The sequence below is a fragment of the Pollachius pollachius genome (genome assembly GCF_949987615.1).
Source record: "Pollachius pollachius genome assembly, chromosome: 9".
In the NCBI taxonomy this organism is placed as follows: domain Eukaryota; kingdom Metazoa; phylum Chordata; class Actinopteri; order Gadiformes; family Gadidae; genus Pollachius; species Pollachius pollachius.
In genome coordinates this window covers 17,137,778-17,159,932 of record NC_136942.1, presented here as the reverse complement: position 1 = coordinate 17,159,932, position 22,155 = coordinate 17,137,778, and the positions used below count along the sequence as shown (strand labels likewise).

Genomic DNA, 22,155 nt, shown 5'->3' with positions numbered 1-22,155 from the left:
AAAAACAATGTCGCCAAATAGCCTCATCCACAACAGACAGAATAAATTGCTTACTTTTTCTCCACTCAACTGCCTGCCAAACATGCACATGCACGCACATCCCACGCGCACACACAGGCTGACTGTGAGCGAAACTGATGCACGCCTCCCATCCGTCCTCTCCCTCTTGAGTTCCTGTCGTGTTAGCGCCGGTTGGCCTGTTGGGGTGCTGAGCCCCGGAGCGGTGTAAAGCACCAACAGCCCAGGTCCTCCCGATAAATACATTACACAACATGTCAGGTCTGGCGTTGGGCCCGCAAAACCAAAAGCCCAGAACAACAAGCTACAGCTCTGTCAACACTCAGAGAGACTCATTTTGTGATGCACAACCAAACAAGACATGTGTTCCAATGAGCTGAAGGCGCGCTCCCTGCCGACAGGAGTCGTCCCTACATATGCTGCTGGCAGCGGTGCTTTGATTGGCAGTATGTTGCGTTAGTTCTGCTGCTCCCTCTTGACCAGGTGAGGCTGCTGCAGGCTATGAGTGTGGTTCTGATGAGCTCCACCATTTGAGGCTCTGTCTCCTCTGTTAGTCCGCATAGGCAGAATAGGCTTGCACCAGAGCATCAATATTGTTCTGGAATAGGTGAAGCAACTTTTGTCCTATTCTTGCTTGCACTCTGCGGTGTGAATCTGAACCAAAATGGCTTACAGCTTCTCAACAAAGATTATTTTTTTGGCTGGTTAATTATTGTCTTTTCAAAATTTTGTTGTTGTTGTTCCAGATCCTCACGATCTGTGCTCCATGTGAGCTGAGCGGAGGTTGCTTAACGTAGCTTTAGCACAGTTAGGTACCCCACAATGCAGAACCAAAATCTAAATGATTTCTTCTGGGGATATGGGGGCATTCAGTCTCCAAAACCCAATCTCCACCCTGCAGGAAGCAGTGGCATGATTGCTAGGCTGCCTTATTTGTGCTAACAATGGCCGTCTTTGTCTGCCTGGCGCTATTTCAGTCTGGTGCTGTCTCCTATGCTGCTCAACATTATTATTTCCCCCAGATGGAGAGCATTTTTTATATATATTATTTAGCAAAAAACGGCATTTCTTGTGTTATACAGCATTGTTGTTTTTTTGGACTGTATTTTAACGGTCTAAATGCCGTTACTGACACAGAAGTTCTCTCTCTAACTCTCGCCATCGCTTTCTCCCTCCCCGTTGGTCTGTGTCTCTCTGTCATTGCAGACAGACCTCTAAAGGACGGTGAAGACTCTCTGGCAGACCCCGCCTCTGACCCGGCCACCTCCCTGTTCCTGCACTGGGGTCACGACCTCGGGCCTGAGAGCCGCAGGGCTGCCCTGCAGAAGTTCCAGTACTACGGCTACAACGGTTACCTCAGCGACCGCGTGTCGCTCACACGACCCATACCGGACTACAGACAGGATGAGTCAGTGCACCGCTTTGCTGATGTGTGGATAGTAGAAGTCTGTTAGGGACAGGATAGTGTTGGGGATAGGGTTGATTGGTGACTCCCAGTAAAATAGTTATGGGTTAGAATCCCGATGTCTGGAGATAACCTGTAGAGCTAACTGCTCATCAATGAAATGTCTATGATTTTTTTTTTTATTGTATGCAACATTATTAAGCAAAATCATACTATTTCTGGTAGATTGTTTCCAACAGAAGTATTGAATGTATTCATGCATAAAGATTTGTTTTCCGAAAAAGTGATAGAAAGTCAAAAATTGCTTATTTCTGCTGCAGAATGCGCAATCGCGTTGACGGTCCGATCCCTTAGGGTTTGCGTTTGTCTCTCGTCAGCTGCAGGAACATCGCGTATTCCCCGGACCTCCCCCAGCTCAGCGTCATCTTCATCTTCGTGAACGAGGCGTTGTCGGTGCTGCTGCGCTCTGTGCACACGGTCATCCAGAGGACCCCCGCCCACCTGCTCAGAGAGGTCATACTGGTGGACGACCACAGCAACAGCCGTAAGAGCAGCCCTCAACCTAAGGCCTCGTTCACACTGCAAGAACACCAACAGGGACAGTCTGAACAGCAGGAATCCCATGGTTTACAGTTCTAAATCAGATACAGTCGTATCCGAATCCATGCGCCCTTTTACAACACTCTAGATCGACATTCGTTGGCGGGAGTCACTGCAAATGCAGGGAGTCTGTGGAGGGATATTAAAAATAGGAGTCAATATTTGCTATGTAGTTAAAAGTGACCCTTCGCATCCAGATATTTTTGAATGTAATCTGTTTCCATAAAGACATTCACGTCACAATCGAACCAGTCCTGGCTCTGACTCCACATCAACACATATAAACATACATTTCCATAGAGAAGTTTCAGCCAGTGCTCCCAAAAAGCCATCATTATCATCTGATCACAAATTCATTGGCTTCCACTGCACTGCAACCTATAAATTAAACCGTCAAAGCTAACTTCACTAGCCTCTATTTTTTACTCCATAGGACAGCTGCTGGTATGACGTCTTTCAGTTGTTTTGTGTATGTGGGTCAGTTCAGCAAAACAACAAATCACCCACACGAAAAAATCTGATCTGAGCAATAAATCAGAATTCTAAAAATCTATAACTAAATGGCTTGGAACTATCTATATATATATGATCTATCCTTCTCCATTTTAAGTTGCATTGGATAAAGCGTCTTGACTGAAATTTGAATGTAATTTTGGTTGAGAATCTTTTTTCTTTTCAAAAGATGGATTCTCTAAAGAAATGTCCCTAAAGTTTTGCTTGTCCCGCTCTAGCTCGATGAATATGTTTCTTCAGTTCTGCATTATATCAATGGAAGCCAGGTGCTGGATCCAGGACTCAAGCACTAAATCTTTTGAGAGAGAAAGAGAGAGAGAGAGAGAGGTTGCATTTGGTGTCCCGATTATTTCACACTCTGTGTCTGGGAAGAAACAGACATAAGGGGCCGTTGGAAAGCTCCTAAGTGAGGAGAAACAGATTAATATCTCATTCCACGATGCATCGGAGCACTTTGTCTGAGGAATGATGCGCCTTCGTTATTTTCGTCACGTATAGCGGACGACATATTTTACCGCTGCCCTACGTATAATTACCTTTTATGAGAAATATGTCTCCACCACCGTCCTTTGGAAATGGAAATGGATTCTCTCACTCTCTTATCACTGTTCTTCAATAATGTATCAGCTAGCTTAGTTATGGCTGCCACACACCCTTGAATGCTGATCATAGCAGCCTGCATGATTGATACACTGAACGTTTTTTGTGTCCGCATGATATAATGAAGTTCCTTCGCCAAGAATTTAATTACACATTTGAATACTTCTGATTGACTACTGCAGAATTTTCTATGATCTCCTGTCATAACTAACTTCTTGGGTTAACTGTTTTGACAGTTTTAATCACTCATTGTATAATAACTAGAAATTCACCTAGTCTGACACAGGATAAAACAACAGGATCAATTGTGAAAACCATAAAACTCATGACATAGGCAACCTTTTTTGCAAGCCATTAATAAGAACTCCTCCAAACAAATTTAAACTTAATAATTGGCATAAATTCAATTTGCATAAAAGTTTTAATCATAAACATGCTCCAAATGCCTGTATTTGACCTTTGACCTTACCTGGGCAAGGGGCATTTTCCAAAGCCAGTGGGAAAAAAAGATGAAGAAGAAACCTTAGGAAGGAACTCATAGGAGGTATCCCTCCTCCCATTAGGCCAGTCATGCAACAGGTGTAAAATCTGCTCTAGCATTACGCTATGTGTTCTGAAGAGTCTTTACATTCACTTTTGGACCATGGCTCTGCTTTATTTCATTTACATTTTCTGCCTTTCATCGGCTTTTTAAATCTTTGAGGAAGTTCCCTCAGATCTCGGAACGGAATTACATTCCGTTCCGAGAACGGAATTACATTCCGTTCCGAGATCTTACAGAGTCGTGGCAATTCCTTTGTGAGATTATGCTTCAAGGACAGATGAGACTTCTAAATGCGAAAATGCACACAATAGTTTTAGAAAAAAGAACCAATGACCAATGAATGTATGCCTAAACCAGCCTCAAGCTAAGTGAGCCCCGAAAACTGTTTAACCCGCTCCCCAGAAGGCTATTGTTTGACGAGTAAACGCCAGGCCAAAGGTTAACAAAAGGGAAGCTGGACCAAACTAGTGTGAAAATGTGGGTTGGTAGTTAACGCAACCAGAGTTAAAGATATAAATTGTCACGGGATGATAGATGGGGTAGTTGTATTTCAACATCTCTCCCCAAAGCTTTGTGAAAGTTTGTCTATTGTATGTCTAGGGTCATGGGCACACTATAGCACATTAGATAAGAGAGAGAGAAAGGGAGATAGAGTATATTATAACTTGAATAATACATTGAGGCAATAAAGATTCTGAATGTCCAAATGTGTATGAATCTACCTCAATGTGTGATTTTGTGCTATGTTTAAGCAGAAGTTGTTAATCATTAATTATTCTGATTAAGTTGGTTTTGGCTTCCAGTCATTTCAGATTAGACACTTGCTATGAAATGTATTATTACTTCACACAGAATATCTGATGGATGACTTTTTCAATGTATTTTTCCGATGTTGATTTGTTTTTCCCCAGCGCCTTGAGGAATCTGTGAAGCTTGAAATGCACATTTCAACTCGATTACCTTATTTCAAGAGACCAATACTTGGAATCATCGTTGCGTGAAAAAGAATTAAGTTATTTCCAATGAATTACTGCCTTTATGTGATGCATTGGATTATCCCCGCCCCGCTGTGTGCATATCTCTTTTCTTTTTTATCGGCACTCGTATAACATTTCCCTCCTCGTATGAGGACCTCCAGTGGAGCGTGGCTGATGAGTGCAGGGATTCGGCAGCGGCGTGACAGCGTTAGCTTTAATGCGTGTGTGCTCCTCTCCAGCGGAGCTGAAGGAACACCTGCAGCGCTTTGTGGACGAGAGCAACGCGCAGCACGGGCCCGGCTTCATCAAGATGGTCCGCCACCACAAGCAGGAGGGGCTGATCCGCTCCCGGGTCAGCGGCTGGAGGGCCGCCTCGGCCCCTGTCGTGGCCCTCTTCGACGCCCACGTGGAGTTCAACACGGGCTGGTGAGCAGGGAGGAGGGGGACGTTTAGGAGGAGATCTCATACGTGATGGGGATGAAAGTGGACCGGTTAGGGTGTTTCGGAGTGCCGGTCGAAGGGCTTCTTCGTTTGATCCCCGATTCGAAGACCATAAATGGTCTTTGAAGAAGGCTTGAGATAATCCACAACCCATTCCTGCTCTCTAACGACCTGTGTGATCTGTTCTCACTGTTTAAGCCCTTCCTGCTTCCTTATGAGCGGTGTGACCTGTATTCACTGTTTAACCCCTTCCTGCTCTCTAATGACCTACATGATCTGTATTCACTGTTTAACCCCTTCCTGCTCTCTAATGACCTACATGATCTGTATTCACTGTCTAACCCCTTCCTGCTTTCTAACGACCTGTGTGATTTGTATTTCCTGTTCAACCCTTTCCTGTTCTCTAATGACCTACATGATCTGTATTTACTGTCTAACCCCTTCCTGCACCCTATTGATCTGCATGATCTGTATTCACGGATAATCCTTCCTTAATCACCCATATCTGGATTCACACATGAAAGGGTCTGATAGTCCTTAGTGGTCTGATCGTTGGCCTGTATGTGTAGCTTCAACTCATCAATCTAAGGAAGAGGCTTGGTTGATACACAACGAAACAACGTTAATAGATCGGGACGAAACAAAGACACGTACTGTGTATATACTGTTTTCCCATGGCAGTGAATGCCAGAGAATGTTTGTGTTAAGCAGCCAGTCTTACTTGAAAACCTGGCAGAGGAGCCCTTGTGGGTTGTGTAGATTCTTCTCTTCAAGTCAACGACAGGCTTCGAGAGTTTAGCTCCTTTGATCATTGTGCCTCAGTGTGAGGGCCACACGACTGCCGAAAATAACCGGTTTTAGAAATGTCTTGCTTTATAGCTCCTTATTTTGCTTGTCTGCAGATCGATTCTTCGGATGCTGCTTTGACCCTTAATAAAGACAGTATTGCTGAATACAGCAAGAGCTGACCTTGTTTAGGAGCAGCTCAATTTGGTGGATGATGGGGGGGCAGCAGCTCAGTTAGAGCAGGGCGACGGGCTGCTGGTTAGATCGCCGGCTCCTCCTATTAGAGTGTACATGTCCGCCTGGTCAACACCTGGGTGGGTTTATGAATGGGTGAATGGGAGGCTCAAGTTGGTAATGCGCTATATCAATGCGGTCTATTTCCCTATCATTTCTTGTGTCGACTTTGTGCTTGTGTGAAAGAGATTTTTAATTGCTACTGAGGGATGAATGTGTAAACAGGGAGTAACAAGTAGTCAAGGTGAGGTGTTATAATGGCATCTTTGACTTTGACACAGTCTCTTGGAACTTAAAAACCTTTTATTTTTGCACTCATTGTCCAAACACAATTTCATTTAACATAAGAGAGATGACTGCTAGTAATTACAATGACCTCAGGTTACGCATCCTTAAATATCATATCAAATAAAGATTTACTATTAATGTAATATATATTTAATACACATTCAATAGGATTTATATGATGTCGGATTCCTCTTTTGTGTCTGTTCCCGAGTCAGCTATTCATTGTTTTTCCATTTTAATGTGGGCCTTTGGAGCTTATTCAGACTCAAACTGTGAATAAACTGGACTGAAAAAAATACTACTAAATAGTTCACACCATTGAAAAACAATTTGAATGGTTCTCCAATTGTACAAGATTGAGGAAAGTTTGCTACCAGAAGGCCGTATCATTACACTTTTGTGTATATTGATGCCTGTGCGGTTAACTGCCTACGCTTTCTGTAATGGCCTCTGCCTCGTCTGTTATTTAGTGTTCTCGTAACCCGGTTTTGCTGACTCATTACCCATAAGCTGCAAAATAAGTTTGCAGTTATGTTTTAAAGTTTCTCAACAACAGTTAGCAACCGCTAATCTACTGCATTATAGAACACTGAAAGTACCCTTCAATTTAGACTCCTGCAATCAAGCCCTCGGTTGCTTTCAGTCCACTTGTCCCAGACTACAGACACTTGTTTTACATCAAGACCCTCCTCTAAAACCAAGCACAAGTTGTGTTTCTAAGTACCACAGCACGAGTACACCAGTCTCCAGCTTGACGCACAACGATTCCCCCCCCTCCGAATCCTAACACGAGCCGCAGCTGTGATGAGGGAATCGGTCCACCTATCAAAGAGAGAAAATGTTGATCAATCAAACTTTTCTCATGGGTTATTTTTGTTTTGACTCGTTGCTGCACTGAACGCCTTGTGGAGGAGCTCTGGGATTGAGTTCATGCTTCTCAGCTCTCCGTGTGAATGAATGGGCGGGTGCACCTTGCAGGGACAGCTCAGCTTTAGGGCCAAGTTGGCCACCGGACACCATCAGTCATTGCACTCATCCAAGGTCATAAACTAGGCTCAAGGGGCCGTAAGGAGAGCTGGAGGGTATCTTGCTGACAGAAGAGGGGCTAGGCATTCCTAACTCTAGGTTATAGAAGATAAACACACTGCAGTTGCATATAACTTAGGTGGCTCGATGGCTGCTTGCTTAGCAAACTTGGTTGCCGGGGTATTTGGTAAGATTATTATCATCAGTAGAGGCTTAAAATCTGCTACTGTGAATTAAAACATCAACAACAGCGTTTGTTAAATTCAGAATATAAACTATACACTATATAAAAGAATATATTGAATGGGTTTTTGCTGCAGTATTCATCGACCCACTCCATCTCAATCTCTTTGATTGTGATGTCTCTGTCTCCCAGTGTTTCTCATTTATGAATCCATGTGTGCTTAGTCTGATTATGACTTATTCATCTTTGGTTGAACTCCACACACAGATATTCCATGAAACTTAACACACATGAACACAAACAAACACACACAGCACACTTGTTTTTCTCAAGATCTCGCTTTCAGTTGGTGTTTCCCTCCTTCTCCTCAAACCTGGTTATTTCTGTTTCTGTGCTCTTATCCTTCTGTGTCAATTTCTTGGTGTGTGTGTGTGTGTGTGTGTGTGTGTGTGTGTGTGTGTGTGTGTGTGTCTGTGTGTGTCTGTGTCTGTGTCTGTGTGAGATAGACTTTTGAAAGCACTTTGCTATATTCAAGAGACCTGCGCAACTTCTCTACTATGCAATTATCTTACTCTCTTGCAATTTCTACTCATGAAATAATAATGCAACTTTGAGTCATCAGAAATGTACTGCAATTCAAATAATCTTTAGAATGTGTGCCAACCCCTCATGATACATTTCCGGTGATTTTTAACCTGTGTGTGTGTGTGTGTGTGTGTGTGTGTGTGTGTGTGTGTGTGTGTGTGTGTGTGTGTGTGTGTGTGTGTGTGTGTGTGTGTGTGTGTGTGTGTGTGTGTGTGGTTTCATTGTACATTTAGCAGAGTAACCATCAGGGTAGTAAATCGTGTGGGTGCTACATTGCTCTGCTGAGTGGTACGGCCTCCCTCCTATGTAAAGGTCTAGCTAATTGGATGACTCCTGGGTTTCATGGGCCTCAGTGGAATGCATTTCATCAGTGGAGCTTGGGAGAGAATGAGTTTGTGAGCATACAGCTGAAGGAGGACGCTGCTCTGCCTAAGTATGAATCAGAGACTAATGAAAACAAAGAGAAACTCCAAAACACATTAGCTGTTTGTTTGTTTGTGTGTTTGCTTTTTTTCATTTTTTGGCCGTTGACTTTTAGAACATTCACAGGTAGTTCTTCAAATAACAGTGTTTGCTGTTTATGTGGCTTGTGCTACAAAGTGAACACCAGTGAACCACATTGAATGAATAACCTAAAATTTATTGAACAAACTGGCCATGCCTGAGTTACAAAGGCTGAACTCTGCTATCGGGTTTCACTGTCTAGCCAAGGGCGTATTTAGCTCTGCAGGGTTTTAGATCAGAGGGTTTCTTCTGCCCATTTGAGGGATATAATGTTGGCAGAATTGATCTCGTTATAATTGATTCATTTTCTGCAAAAATGTAGATGCAGCTTAAATAATAGTCATGGATAATTCATGATCTAGTGGTGCTTACCTGCCGTGCCATTGGAAATTGAATATGTCTAGTGGAAAGGTCAAATTTGGCTTCAAGGCTTTGATTGAACTTCTGAAACACTAATAGATTATAATGATCAGGAATTCAGAGATTCTGTCATCTGAGTACTTATAAATAAAGAATAAGTTGGAGAGTATTTGACATGAAGATGAAGGTATTCCAGCTCAAGAAAAACAACCAAAGCTGGTTGTATGTGGTCCTCCCTCAGAAGATTTTCAAACTCATCCGTAAAACAGAGCTCTACAAGAGACCAAGAGGTGCAGGACAAAAGCTACAATTGACCCCTCTGCCAAATGAGTCAATCAAGTGGACATTCCTTGGCTAAACAACAAGATTGGCTTCAACAATTCTAAGTTGGGTTTTTAAGAAAAAGATGTTCACATCTCCAATTGCTACAGTCCGCAGGCTTTCACCTCGCTTAGTTTCTTGAATGTGTTTCATTTTAATTCAGTTTGCTCCTCGCAGTAATATTAGGGTCACACTGCAGTCGCTGTAATTGCCTTCGCTGCTGCATTTCCCCTAAATGACTCACAAAATTACCAACATTGCTACTGATGTAACGATTGGAAAGAGGTTGGGTTTCATCAATGGTTGCGCCCGTTTTAATGTTGGCAATTAAGGATCATCTTACATCACCGTTGCGCTAACGTTATAAGGGCTACCATTCCACCACAGGGTTTTAACTCCTGTGCCTTCCCCCAGGGCAGAGCCCATTCTACAGCGCATTAAAGAGGACCGCACACGCGTGGTGTCGCCATCTTTTGACAACATCAAGTTCGACACGTTTGAGGTGGAGGAGTACCCTCTGTCTGCGCAGGGCTTCGACTGGGAGCTGTGGTGCCGCTACCTCAACCCACCCAAGTCCTGGTGGGCTCTGCGGAACCAGACGGCCCCCATAAGGTAACAATTCATTACTGAAACTTTGGAATTTCATGCGATAAAGCCTTGTGGTTTTGTTCTCCTGAAGTAATTAAACTGGGCAGAGTTAAGTACTGCTTGTATCCAAAAGGGAGCGATTTCAGATATTGGGGATCGAACCTAATGCCTTTGGTAGGGATTCAAACACCCTAGCTACTACACTATCCTATCTGCTTAGACAGGATAACAGCATGAATCCTAACCCACCACAATGGCTGTAATGAAGCTATGCTACGTACAGTTTAAACCCAACCACATAATGTCAGTCAAACATATACAGGTGTCATCGCTGTGCAGTAGAAAATGATTTATAATGGCGTGCAACCGTCCAGTTGCCATCATTGAAGTAGTACTTTCTCATCGACAGTGAGATGTTTGTAAAGAGGCAAACAAATTACACAAGCAAGCTGTCAAGGTTCTTTATATCTTTAATATTTCACAGGAATATGAGAAGGTGAATATAAGTCACAGATAGAGTAATAGCAATAAAAACATCCATTCATCTATTTATGATGTTTGCTTATTTTCTCCTGGATCTTTAAAAAAGCTTTAGATTTATGTTGATGGTGGCATGATGCCACAAACTGGAGTAATTATAGGGTGAGAATGTAGCCTCCAATGTATGATCATTGAAAATGTTAATGATAAGCACTGGCCATTTTTCCTTTTCACCCCGAGTCACGTTTCCAGTCACCATCACGTCTAAATGTCCTGTGGCCTTGGTTTAAAACTCCTTAATCCTCTGCGCTTGAATTTGAAATACTTGATTGATCAATTTATTATTTTCTTATCATTTCAGGAGCCCTGCCCTTATTGGCTGCTTTGTCGTGGACAGGAAGTACTTTGAGGAGATTGGCCTGCTGGACGAAGGAATGGAGATCTACGGAGGGGAGAACGTGGAGCTGGGAATCAGAGTACGTTCATTTTCTTCAGTTTGTTGTCTAATGCCCAATATACACTGCAATAACTCGTTTCAAATTGGCTGTTTGTACTGAACCAACTGCTACCATCCAATAGTAGAGGTGTACTTATTTTTTTGTTGATATTATGGTTAGCAGCATTGCCCGTTTCATTGCGTGGGACGTACAGGATAGCTAATTAACAGTGATTTTGAATTCTAACCCTTGTTTTTCAATTGATTCAGATTTATTTTACAACATTTTTGGCAGAAATATATATATTTCCATATTTAAAAGTGGTACAGCAGCAGTATAAGAATGACTTCCAGAGAAATCTTTTTATTTTACAGTAGAGCTTATCCAACCTTGCGATTGAAGCGGCAATGGTAGATTTCTGATTGAGCAGACATGGAGACATGTCCGGGGAAATTATTTGAACACCAGCATGGCTTCTTGGGAGTCTGATGATTTGCATTCCAGGGCCTTTGAAGACAAGGTAGGATTATACGTGCAAAAGATAATTTATCTTCAAAAGATAATTTATATATAATTTAGCAGTTAAGTGTGGTAGTAATGAGAGTTGGGTAAACACATGTTCTGAAGCAATGCTGCCGATTTGACCCTATGACATACAGACACACGTGCATGCATACATGCACTTGAAAAGACAGCAAAAGAGGAGCAATTCTAACACACTGCAACAAGTCAATGCTTATATGAATCCATCATGTTCTTTTTTACCGAATGATTTAGTCTCTGTGGTATCGCCCCAGCTCTAATGATTTTTGCATTGTATGGTAGGTCTGTACAGAGAGGAATCCTATCTATGTTGGCCACAAGCTTCTATTATGATTGAAGCTATTCAATGGATCTCTTGGTTTAGTCACTGCCATGCCACTCCATTGTTTTACTTTGTGTTGATTGAAAACCTTTATCGCACTAGGAAAGCATGTCATTTATAATTTACAACTTCATTTGTGGATTTATAAACCCCATGGGGGGAAGAACTTCATTTGTTTTGCCCGAAACCGAGGAAGACAGACTTAGAAACGATTAGCATATGTAATAGGCTGGCTGAGTTTTACCCGATTCGCCATGTACGCACACGCACGCACAGACACCCGCCCACAGGCACAGCCGCACATGTACAAACACACAAAGGGATGGGAGAAACTCTGATAAGACATGGATGAGAATGTTGCTGCTGAATACTACCTGTCAACAGCTTGTCCCCGGTCTTATTATATCTCCGTCTTGACCACCCCACTCTCTCTTTTTCTATATTTTACTTTTTTATTATCTTCTTTTTTTCTTTATCCATCCCTCTTTCTGTCGCCTCTCTTTGTCTCTCTACTCTCTAGCACCCGAGTCTCTATTTTTCGCCTGTACTACCCCCTTGCCCGGAGAAAGGATATGTTCTCTGTTGGAGCGGTCCCTTGCACCGTAAACCCTGCGTGGTAAATCCTTGTGAGGATATGCTGAGGCCCTGCTTTCTGAGGCCAAGTGTGAAGTATAACTCAGGGGCTGGCGAGGAAGTCGACTCGTCTCTGGGCAACAGGCCACTGGCGGGAGTCTGCTCCTTTCCTTCCTGCTGGAAAAAACCCTTTTCTGCAGTGAGAGATGAGCATGGTTTCAGGAAAATGTGAACACGTGAAGACAGAAAACGTTCTTCTGTCTGGTCTTACCTTTTAGAAATGGCAAGAATGACATCCAACAATTCTTGTCTTTTCTTTCTATTTTCACTTTCAGCCAGAGATTCAGCCTCTTCGCTGTCCTCCTTTTTTGACGGTGCAATCACGTCTCTGCATTTATTTCCGCTGCTGTTCTCCTTCGTCCGTTATCACCATGTCCAGTTGGTTATCCAGTATGTGGTTATCTCTGTGGGCTTTGACAGGGGTGAGAGGGTTCCTTCATATCAGATTGGAAAGCAGCCCTGTGAGTCAGACTTCTGGGTCTGTAATTGTTATAAAGACTCTTTATAACAAGTGTCTATCAGCCTCCTGGCTCTCCTCTGCCAAGTGTCTCCCAGGCATCTGACCCCCAGTCCCTGGCAGTGTCACCCCCCTTCCCTCCAACCCCCTGACTGTGTTTGTGATTCTTCCACATCTCCTATCCACGCTGTCTCAGCTGTCTGGCCCTTCCTTTTTTCCTTTGTTGGTTTGTATATTGATTTATTTATAAATGCTCTTACAGTGCACTCCTCAGCGCTCTCCGAGGAGACCAGAGTGAGCCAGAGGGAGTGTATACTGGAACGTGTGGAGACCTTTACTCATGAGGTCCGGCTGAGGCTTCGGAGCACCTCTTCAGTGTTGGGTTCACTGCTGAGTGAAACGTTTAGCTCCGGCCGCCCTGGCTTACACAGACGGACGCCTGTCCATCAGTGGTTTAAATGTGCTTTCACGCGGCAGGGGATAAACGTTGGGACAGACCGGACGCTGGTTTCACATTGACGGCTCGGTGCTGGGGTAAGGCTAGTTAAGGAGATAAAGGGAATGGAGGGCAGGCTGGGAAACTCTGTTGCCGGTTTACTGTGGAGTGGGCAGCAAGCAGCGGGGAGCGGAGCAGATTGAGGACAGTAGTTATCTTAAGGGCATTTTTAGCCGGCGAAACGGAAATCCAGCCCCACACTCTATTAATATGCAGTGATCAATCAAGCGGGGAATGGAGACGGGGCTGCAAGTCACGGAAGTGGAGCCAGACGGGGGCTCATTCTCATCAGAGCCACTGCCTGCTCCTCCTATCACACAGAAGCCCACCCGCCCGTGTCATTGGCCTGAGCTGACTTGCCCTCGACTTTTGAGATTTTCTTTTAAATTCTCGACTTCACAATCAGTGGATGATTTACAGCCAGACGAATTGAATACATGGGTAGCTTTGATGAAAATAGTCAACTGAGACGTTTTGGACTTGTTGCTATAGTTACGGATATGTCCCCTGTCTAAGAAAAAAAAACCACTTGATAGTACCTCTGTCTCCAGAGCAGGGCGGATTTACCTCTGTTCAACCCAACAAAAGAGGCAGCTCTTCTAGTGAGCTTGCCAGGCCCCTGCCTCGGGACATTATGCTGCAGGAGATAATAACTGTCAGGTCCCCTCCTAGCTTCATGAGCTAGTCCCCCGGCCTTTCTCTTGTCAAAACCTGCATTTTCAATCAGAGTGCCTCTTAATTATTTGCTTAAAGTGTGTGTGTGTGTGCGTGTGCGTGTGCGTGCGTGTATTTCTTTGCTCTAAGGTGTGGCAGTGCGGAGGCAGTGTGGAGGTCCTACCCTGCTCCAGGATTGCGCACATTGAGCGTGCGCACAAGCCCTATACCACCAACCTAACCGCCCATGTGCGCCGCAACGCTCTCAGGGTGGCGGAGGTCTGGATGGACCAGCACAAGAGCCACGTCTACATGGCCTGGAACGTCCCTCAACAGGTAGGGTGTTATGTGTGGATGTCTTTATGACCTGAATCATATCCATATGATCCATAGGGAAGACGCTCAACCGCCTGAAACCAGGAACAGGGCGATCAAAAGCTGCCATGGCCAGAGGGGGTTATGAAACTGGCCAAACCACCTGTGAATGTGGAGAAGAGGAGCGTACAATGCAGCACTGCCTTGTCTGGCCCCCTACTACCCAACCAGTGCAGCTCGAAGGATCTCACTGTGTTGAAAAAAAATGAATCACGATACGCATGTCTTAATCCCTTACTTGCTGTTATTTCTCTGCAGTAGACATGTCATTTCTCTCCACTTCAGTCTGTATGTTTTTGTCCCCTCTCTGCAGAACTCAGGCATAGACATAGGGGACATCTCTGAGAGGAAGGCCCTGCGTGCTCGTCTCGGCTGTCGACCTTTCACCTGGTTTCTGACCAACATCTACCCTGAGCTGCGTTCCTACAGAGACACCCTCGCTTACGGAGTAGTGAGTTCTGCTTTATTTTCTGTTTTTATCCTTCATATTTTCCTCAAAACTTGAAACCTCTTAACAAACAAATATCAAACAGATAAGCCGTTTGGTAGCCGCATTCATCCGAAGCCTCTCAGGATGATGTGAGTGCATTCATCCTTGGCATGGTGGGCGCCAGTGGGAATCGATGTTAGTGCTACGCTCTTATCACACAGTCTCAATCTCTCGGGCAAAAAGATCCCAAGATGGAAAGATTCTAATGTGTGAGGTTTGCCATCTCATGTTACATCCACCCAATCCCATCTTTACCAAAGAGTTGGTCCTTCTCACAAAACCTTGTTGGTACAGTTGATCGAGTAAGCAAGAGTTGTTAAATCTGTAACAAACTGAGAAGGAGACGGAGGAAGAATTAAACATTCTGGTGGCTATTACCAGCATGGATTTGACTTGATCTCATGTCTGAACATAGCAGTACTGCTGTGGATATTTTAATACATTTACATCTTGCAAGAAGAAGTGTTCACAATACTGTCGTGTTTCATTGACTTCAATTAAATTGCAGAAGGTGAGAGCTTTTAAAGAAATAAAAAACTACATTACAGCCTTATTTTAGTTACAGTGACCAATGGCATCGATAACTATGTTGAAGATCATATAAAACTATAACATTTTCCGATTTTTTTTTTGTTAATTTCATTGTATGTTTGATTGAAGCATGCTCCACACAACATAACATGGATGATGCATTAGTACCCTACACAAAACAATTCTGCATACCCATTTCTATATTTCATTCCTTTAGGCCACCGACGGAGTGCTGCTATACCACACATACCTCTGTATAAACACACATATTCCCATTAAAACTCATAACACTGACTTCGACATCAACATTAGAGGTGGTGGTGTGAGAAGCAGGGTGAAAGAGCCGGCTACTGATGGCTTCTGGAGTGTGTTGAACCTCTTAGCATAATTTTATCAAAGCCCATCTCTGGGGATGTGTGGCAGGTGTTGGAAATAAACATGTTGTTTTGTTCAAAACTAGCCCTTGCACTTAATGCTGCATTTAATGGGAAAAATAAGAGCTTTGGATTCAGTTGATCTCTACTTTTTTAGCTACAGTTACTCTCAATAATAAGCAATATGCTTCTAGTATAAAAGCGGGCTTTTTTTCCTTCTTTCTGTGGATGCTGTAGACGTAGCCCTGAAGCTTGAATAAAGGGCAGTACAGGAGAAGAATTTATTCCATTGAAAACAGGTCATCCGCCGGTTTCCTGTTACATCTTCAGCGCCATCGTTTGCGATGCGCTCTCTCTCGCTTTCCAAAGCCTCTCTCCTCTCACCTCTAATGTTTGCTTTTCTGATAAACAATCGCCAGTGCAGGAGCGCGGGAGATGGACGTACTTGGTGATTCCAGTAAGTGTGTGTGTGGGGCCGCTGCGCCCTGCTCCGATTCGAGAGATGAAAGAGTTGTTGCCAAGCAGCATCTGACAAATGTAGATGGGTTAGAAGTTTACATATTGGAGGAAAACAACAAACTCCTGCCTGTGAACTCCTTCAGATGACAGATAGAGATGTTGGTGTTGGTGGAATCAGTGCATCACTCTAACATGAAAGAAAAAAGGCAACCTGACGAATGCAGCGAATACATTTTTTAAGGTAGAGTTTTATTCATAACACGGGTATTCTTATGGGTTTTCTGATTTTCCAGCGGCTGGCAGATTATTTCTAAACATGGAGATGAATCTTTGGCAGTAAAGCGGGTTTATGAAAACAAATGAATGCCGAGTGAATTGGGTTACAGCGTGAGCCGAAGCTGTTGTACCGTGGCTTGTGAACACAAAACAAAAATGATCAACTCAAACACACTGTACGACCTCCGCTCCAACGCCTCATTGCCTACAGACGCTCCGAAAGGCTACGTACACGGGCAGGCTCTCTGTAATTCCCGAAACGTGACGGTCGTGGTGAATCATGTCTTTCGAGTCTGCGTGCTTGCTCACCACACATGTCCCCTCCCCCAGAATTCACAAACACCAGGGGGCCGGACTACACAGCCAAACCTGTTGGTGGACCCCTGGGCGGGGACTGGAGGAAGCGCCTGAGCCACCACAAGAGCCCTGGGTCTGTCTGGGGTCCCTGTCGCTGGGAGCACGGGAGGGGGGACGACTGTGGTGTGGGGACTGAGCCGAAGCGACGGGTTGCTCCAAGTCCAGGGGAGCGGGCATTAGGCGGTCCACCCATACGTAGGTTTTATCGGCTGGCTCCAGAACGCGGAATGGCCCGTCGTAGGGTGTCTAAAGGGGGCTCCTGTGTGCGTCGCGCAGTTCATGTGGGACGCAGGACCGGCAGAGGCCGGAGGGGGCGGAGCACTGCACAGTCGCCGACCAGGGAGCATTGGCCTCAGGGATGAAGTCGCCATCAGCTCCGGCCCCCTGGTGGTCCTATGCAGCAAGGGGAGGAGATAGGTGAAACCATCATGAGAGGCCTTTGAGCACATCGCACAACCCGCCGTCTGCCACTCCCGGGAATGATAGGGCGTGGCTGACCGGTGGAAATGTTGCATAGGAGTGAAACGTTAGCGCTCTGGACGGATAGCTGCAGACTCGTGATGGCGGTCCTGTAGGCCTGGACTTCTGGGCCGGAGGCCTGGCCAGCGGCCATTTTGGCTAAGTCAATGTCCAAATTCAGCAACGAAGACTACTCGGGAGAGGCGGTCCACATCGGCATTGCACTTTCCCACTTATGTCTGTTGTCTAAAGTGAACTCAGAGGTGAAAGTGAGGTGCCTCTGCTGGCGGGCAGACCTCAGCGACGTTGGCTAATGGAAACACAAGGGGCTTGTGGCTGAACAACGCTGTGAATGGGCGGGCCTCCAGCAGGAAACAGGGAGCAGCGGTCAAAAAGAGCCCGCGGTCAAGAGCACTATGTTCCCGATGGTTGGGGCGGAGCTGGTGGCTGAAGAATGCGAGCGGTTGCCAGACTGTTGGTGGACGGCGCCCATGGCGTAATCCGATGTGCTGGTCGTGTGGGCAAGGGCGCGTCACGTTGCCAGGGCCCCTTTCATGTCTGAAACTCCTTGACAATCTCCTCTGACCAGGCAACAGCATCCTTAGCAGGATGGCTATGCAGGGCTGGTCTTGCAGGGTTTTAGGAAATCTGCCACTGGGCCACTTCCGAAGGCAGTGTTACAGCTCCGTCCCTGGTAATGCCCCAGGGAGTCGGACAACCGCCCAAAATGGCATCTTCACAATAAGGCTGTCTTGTTTGAGGCATTCAAAGAGGATCAGGAGTGGGACAGGTGCTCCGTCCTGGACGCGCTGGCGATGAGGATGTCGGCCAGCTTGTCGAAAAGGAAGGGGGGTTCACTCAGCACGGACCATTAGACACTGGAGAGCTTGTGCTGCGTTTTTTTTTCCTATGCATGAACCAAAAAAAAGTCTTAACATCGTGATGGCCACAGCATTAGGGATGTTGTCTGGACAAACCCGTACTTTGTTGTAGCCCCGGACCAGATCCACCTTGGAGAACACTACCTGTCAAGCCAGCAGGGCCCAAAAGTCCTTGATGTGTTGGATTGTCTGGGGGGGTGGAGTTGTTGAGACGGCGGTAATCGCTGCACGGCTGGTAGCCGCCTTCCGTCTTTGGCACCACGTGTGGGGGGGATACCTAGAGATGTTTGCCCGGCGGAAGACGCCCAGGTGCTCCATGCTCCTGAACTCTGTTTAGCTGGGTTCGAGGACGCAGGGGGAGAGAGCACAAATCCTTGGTGTGGACGCGGTGGCGGCTCTGTACGTCCAACAGAGACGTATGGAGAAGTGTTCGCGCCTTTGGAGCAAAGAAAGTATGCATGGAGCAGGGGCCTCTGCTGTCTACTTTAACCACCACGAAATCCCACGTGAACCATTGCCTATTGGAGCACAGCTCAATGTGGAGTTCCCCAAAGGTCAGCCCGTGTCCCCCTGCCTGGATATCGATGGGCAAGGCGGGCATATCGCTCTCCTTTGTCACACAGGAGATGCTGTCCAGACAGGGTGTCAGCAATAAAAAGGGGGCTGCTGGAATGGCCGACGCTTGTATTATCGCTCTCCTCTCATCCTCTCTCACCCTTTCTTTCTAAAGAATGTCTCCCGCTCTCTCGCTCTAAGGTGTTTTTGTATTGTTATGGAAAGAGCCCGGTCCATTGCAGCAGTTTCACCTCTGAACCAAGCTGCCTCTGAACAGTCTGGATAACGTATTCAGAAAAACAGACACGCAGCTGAAGGGGAGAGAAACAAAGAAGTCTGCCCTCCTCTGTGCTTAATTAACGCCTCCTGCAGTGCTGGAGTTCTGTGTCTCTGTCCGCCCTGTGTTTGTGTTCTCAATGTCGGTCTTCTTTTTCCTTCCATGTTGCTCGCCATTCACCCTCCGCCATCGTCTTCTCCAGGTGAAGAACAGTCTGCGAGGGGACCTCTGCCTGGACCAGGGGCCCGACACAGACAACGCTCCCATCATGTACCTGTGTCACGGCATGACCCCCCAGGTAAGAGGCCTCACCCTGCAGTCCTCAGCACTGCCATGTATTTCAACATACACCCCTTTTGCTGTCGCAGTCAAGGCGTTTATTTTTGCGACAGAATTGCATTGAATGGGTATGCTAATCCCAGGCCTGCTGAATGTGTAAGCCACCCCACTCCCCCCGACGCCCGCTGTGCATGTCAAATGACTACATAATTCCGCTTCGCCATGATTTGTCATTCCCATGTCTCTCTCTATCAACTGCAATGTGACAACTTGTCACACTCTAATCCCGGGAACAATAAACACCGCGGCATGATGGGAAACACGATGGGGCCTGGCTTGACAATCCATAGAGACTCATTTCTGAGAGTGTCGTGATTGGACCATATGTCACTGTTGCCCCTCCCAACACTTTTGCCTCAGCTGGTTGTTCCAAACCTCTCTGACTTGCTATCTGGGTCCTTGCGTCTATTTTCGTCCATCTCCATTTCCATATCTGAAGACCACGTATTCTCCACCTGTCAATCAAGACACTGGTGAGCCGGTGGAATAGCTGTTTGCAATCGTCTTTTTTTACTGCATTAGTCAATGGAACCAGTTTTGTTATGCGTGAATGCTAGGTGAAAGACGCTTTATGGGGGACTTTTCAGTGCAGTGGCGTTACTTGTATGTGTGTAAATAATTGACGGACAATTTTCTTCTTTACCTTCATTCCCTTCATTTTACAACTTTATACTTGTATATTAGCTGGGTTAGCACAATGGCTCCAAGGTGTTCTTCAGCTGGGGCCTGAGATTGGTTGTCTTCATGAATGGGCTCTCCGTATCGTTACACAGGGATTTAACAATGGTGAACCCTGAATCTTTGAGACAAAGGCAAGTGCTTTACCGTGTTGCACACTTGCTTAACTGATTAAGAGATGGCTGTTTTTATTGTAGCATTTACGGGTGAAGGTTGGTGGTGAGGACACCAGACAAAAGAACACTCCAAGGTAAATGATTTCACCCCCTGACAGTGACCTCATTCTGATAGAAAAGGCTCCTGCAATAGGCTGAGGGTCCACTCAGAGAAGCCTGAAGTTCCTTTTTGGCATCCAAAATATAGTTGAAGTAACACAACTGTATGCCTTCTTGAGCGAGAAGAAGGAATCCTTTCAACATGCTGCGGTGATTTGTTCTCCAAAGAGCAAGATGAACTAGATGAGGATCAATGAACAACAAACACTTCTACAGATCTCTCTGTTAGAGAGTCTCTGTTAGAAGTGGTGGGCTGATGTCACACTGGGCTTCCTAAGAGTAGAAAGGCTTGCTGCTCATCTGGTAGATGAACTGTATGATGATGTCTGCAGTGGTAACGGTCTAAATTGGATCTCATTGGATTTGTCTCCAATACCATTAGCATGATGTCGCCAGGCGCGAGGCAGCACAGACTTTGAAATGACACGGTTAGAGCTTGATATTGCTAAACAGGAGATATGCATAAAGGGAAACCGAATTCAGACAATATTATAGATTAATCTCTACTGTTGATGCTCCCTATCAAAAGAAAACCTTTGTTTGCAACACACATTGAGAATTGTTTTGTTTCTCACACAAGTGCCAGGCATTCCCTGCGACACATACACTATCAATCCCACAAACCCCAATTACTTTCACACATTCTCTCTCTCGTTCACTGTGTGTCTGTATGTGTTTGTGTTTCACCTGTGAGGCCTGCGTTTTGTTTTGTGACAGCTGTAGAAAACTCACTCCATCACACATCTCTACACACCACAACAATATGTAGCAATTAAAAATATGTGCACACGCACACACTTGCTTATGTGTTCCCCATGATCCATGATACCTATCCTACATTTGTCTACTATTTTATTTTATAGTTATCCTTACGAGTATTTTTGGATTAAGTCATCATATTATCCAATGTTCAAAGCAAGAGAAACTGATAACTGTGAGAATATACAGTTTGTAATGGAGCCCTATCAACTCTGTCTGTAGGCCATAAAAAATACATTCAGACTGGGGAACCAATACCTCATGTATTCTTTTGGTATAATTTTATTTATATGCGTTCATTACAGTCTGTTATAGTAAAGCCACGCTGCTGCTGCTGGTGTGTGTGTGTGCGTGCGTTTGTGTGTGTCTGTGTCTGTGTGTGCCCGTGGGATAGAGGGATGTGCTTATGAATACTTGATGAGTTGTCGAATGTCAGCAATGCATAATATTAATCTGATGTTCCCGTAGACCAGGAAATCAAGGGAATACGAATAGAGGGACAGGCAGGAACAGAGAAAAGCTAAATCAATGTGCGGATTTGGCCATGCAGTGAAGTGGGCATGACATTTTGTTTTTCCATGACATAGCTGACCCTGTTATTGTTATATTCTGTTAAAAGGATTTAGCGATAGTTCTTGAAATCAGCAGAGATGGCGCTTGATCTTAACAGAATATAGGATCTTATTAGTGTTTAAAATGGAACCGTTTGCGTTTCTCTAAACCTACAACTGGATATATTTGAATGATATTGGATGTTGGATGTTATTGAATCGAGTGATTTCATCCTGCAGAAGACAACCTATACTTCCCCTATTCTCTTTTTTTATTTAGTTGTATTTTCTCTTTAGCTTTTTCTTTTCTATTTGTAGTTTCTAAAATGATTGCTGCAAAAAAAAAGGAAAAGCCATGATTAACAGCTGTATGCCTATACTGCTGGAAACCTAAAGAAACAATAACTATAAACATTGTGTTGCAGTTGACATCGTTGAATAAATACACTTCCTTTGCTCTAACCCCTTGCTGTATTTGCAAACTCTCAATTTCTCACGCGTATTAATCACTCACTTTTCCAGG

The 22,155-nt window shown here is 45.0% G+C and overlaps 1 protein-coding gene across 1 annotated transcript in view; it reads left to right on the top strand.

Moving 5' to 3' along the window:
• The window catches only part of LOC307080371 (polypeptide N-acetylgalactosaminyltransferase 18-like), a gene marked incomplete at both ends in the record, with an annotated part of 64,644 nt that overhangs the window by 33,254 nt on the left and 9,235 nt on the right, over nucleotides 1-22,155 (top strand). Inside the window, 8 exons of the mRNA XM_079743050.1 lie at nucleotides 1,225-1,426; nucleotides 1,801-1,967; nucleotides 4,897-5,083; nucleotides 9,801-9,998; nucleotides 10,816-10,930; nucleotides 14,147-14,332; nucleotides 14,685-14,822; nucleotides 19,233-19,328. Coding sequence (XP_079599176.1) covers nucleotides 1,225-1,426; nucleotides 1,801-1,967; nucleotides 4,897-5,083; nucleotides 9,801-9,998; nucleotides 10,816-10,930; nucleotides 14,147-14,332; nucleotides 14,685-14,822; nucleotides 19,233-19,328 — 1,289 coding nt within the window. The remainder of the gene's footprint in view (nucleotides 1-1,224; nucleotides 1,427-1,800; nucleotides 1,968-4,896; nucleotides 5,084-9,800; nucleotides 9,999-10,815; nucleotides 10,931-14,146; nucleotides 14,333-14,684; nucleotides 14,823-19,232; nucleotides 19,329-22,155) is intronic.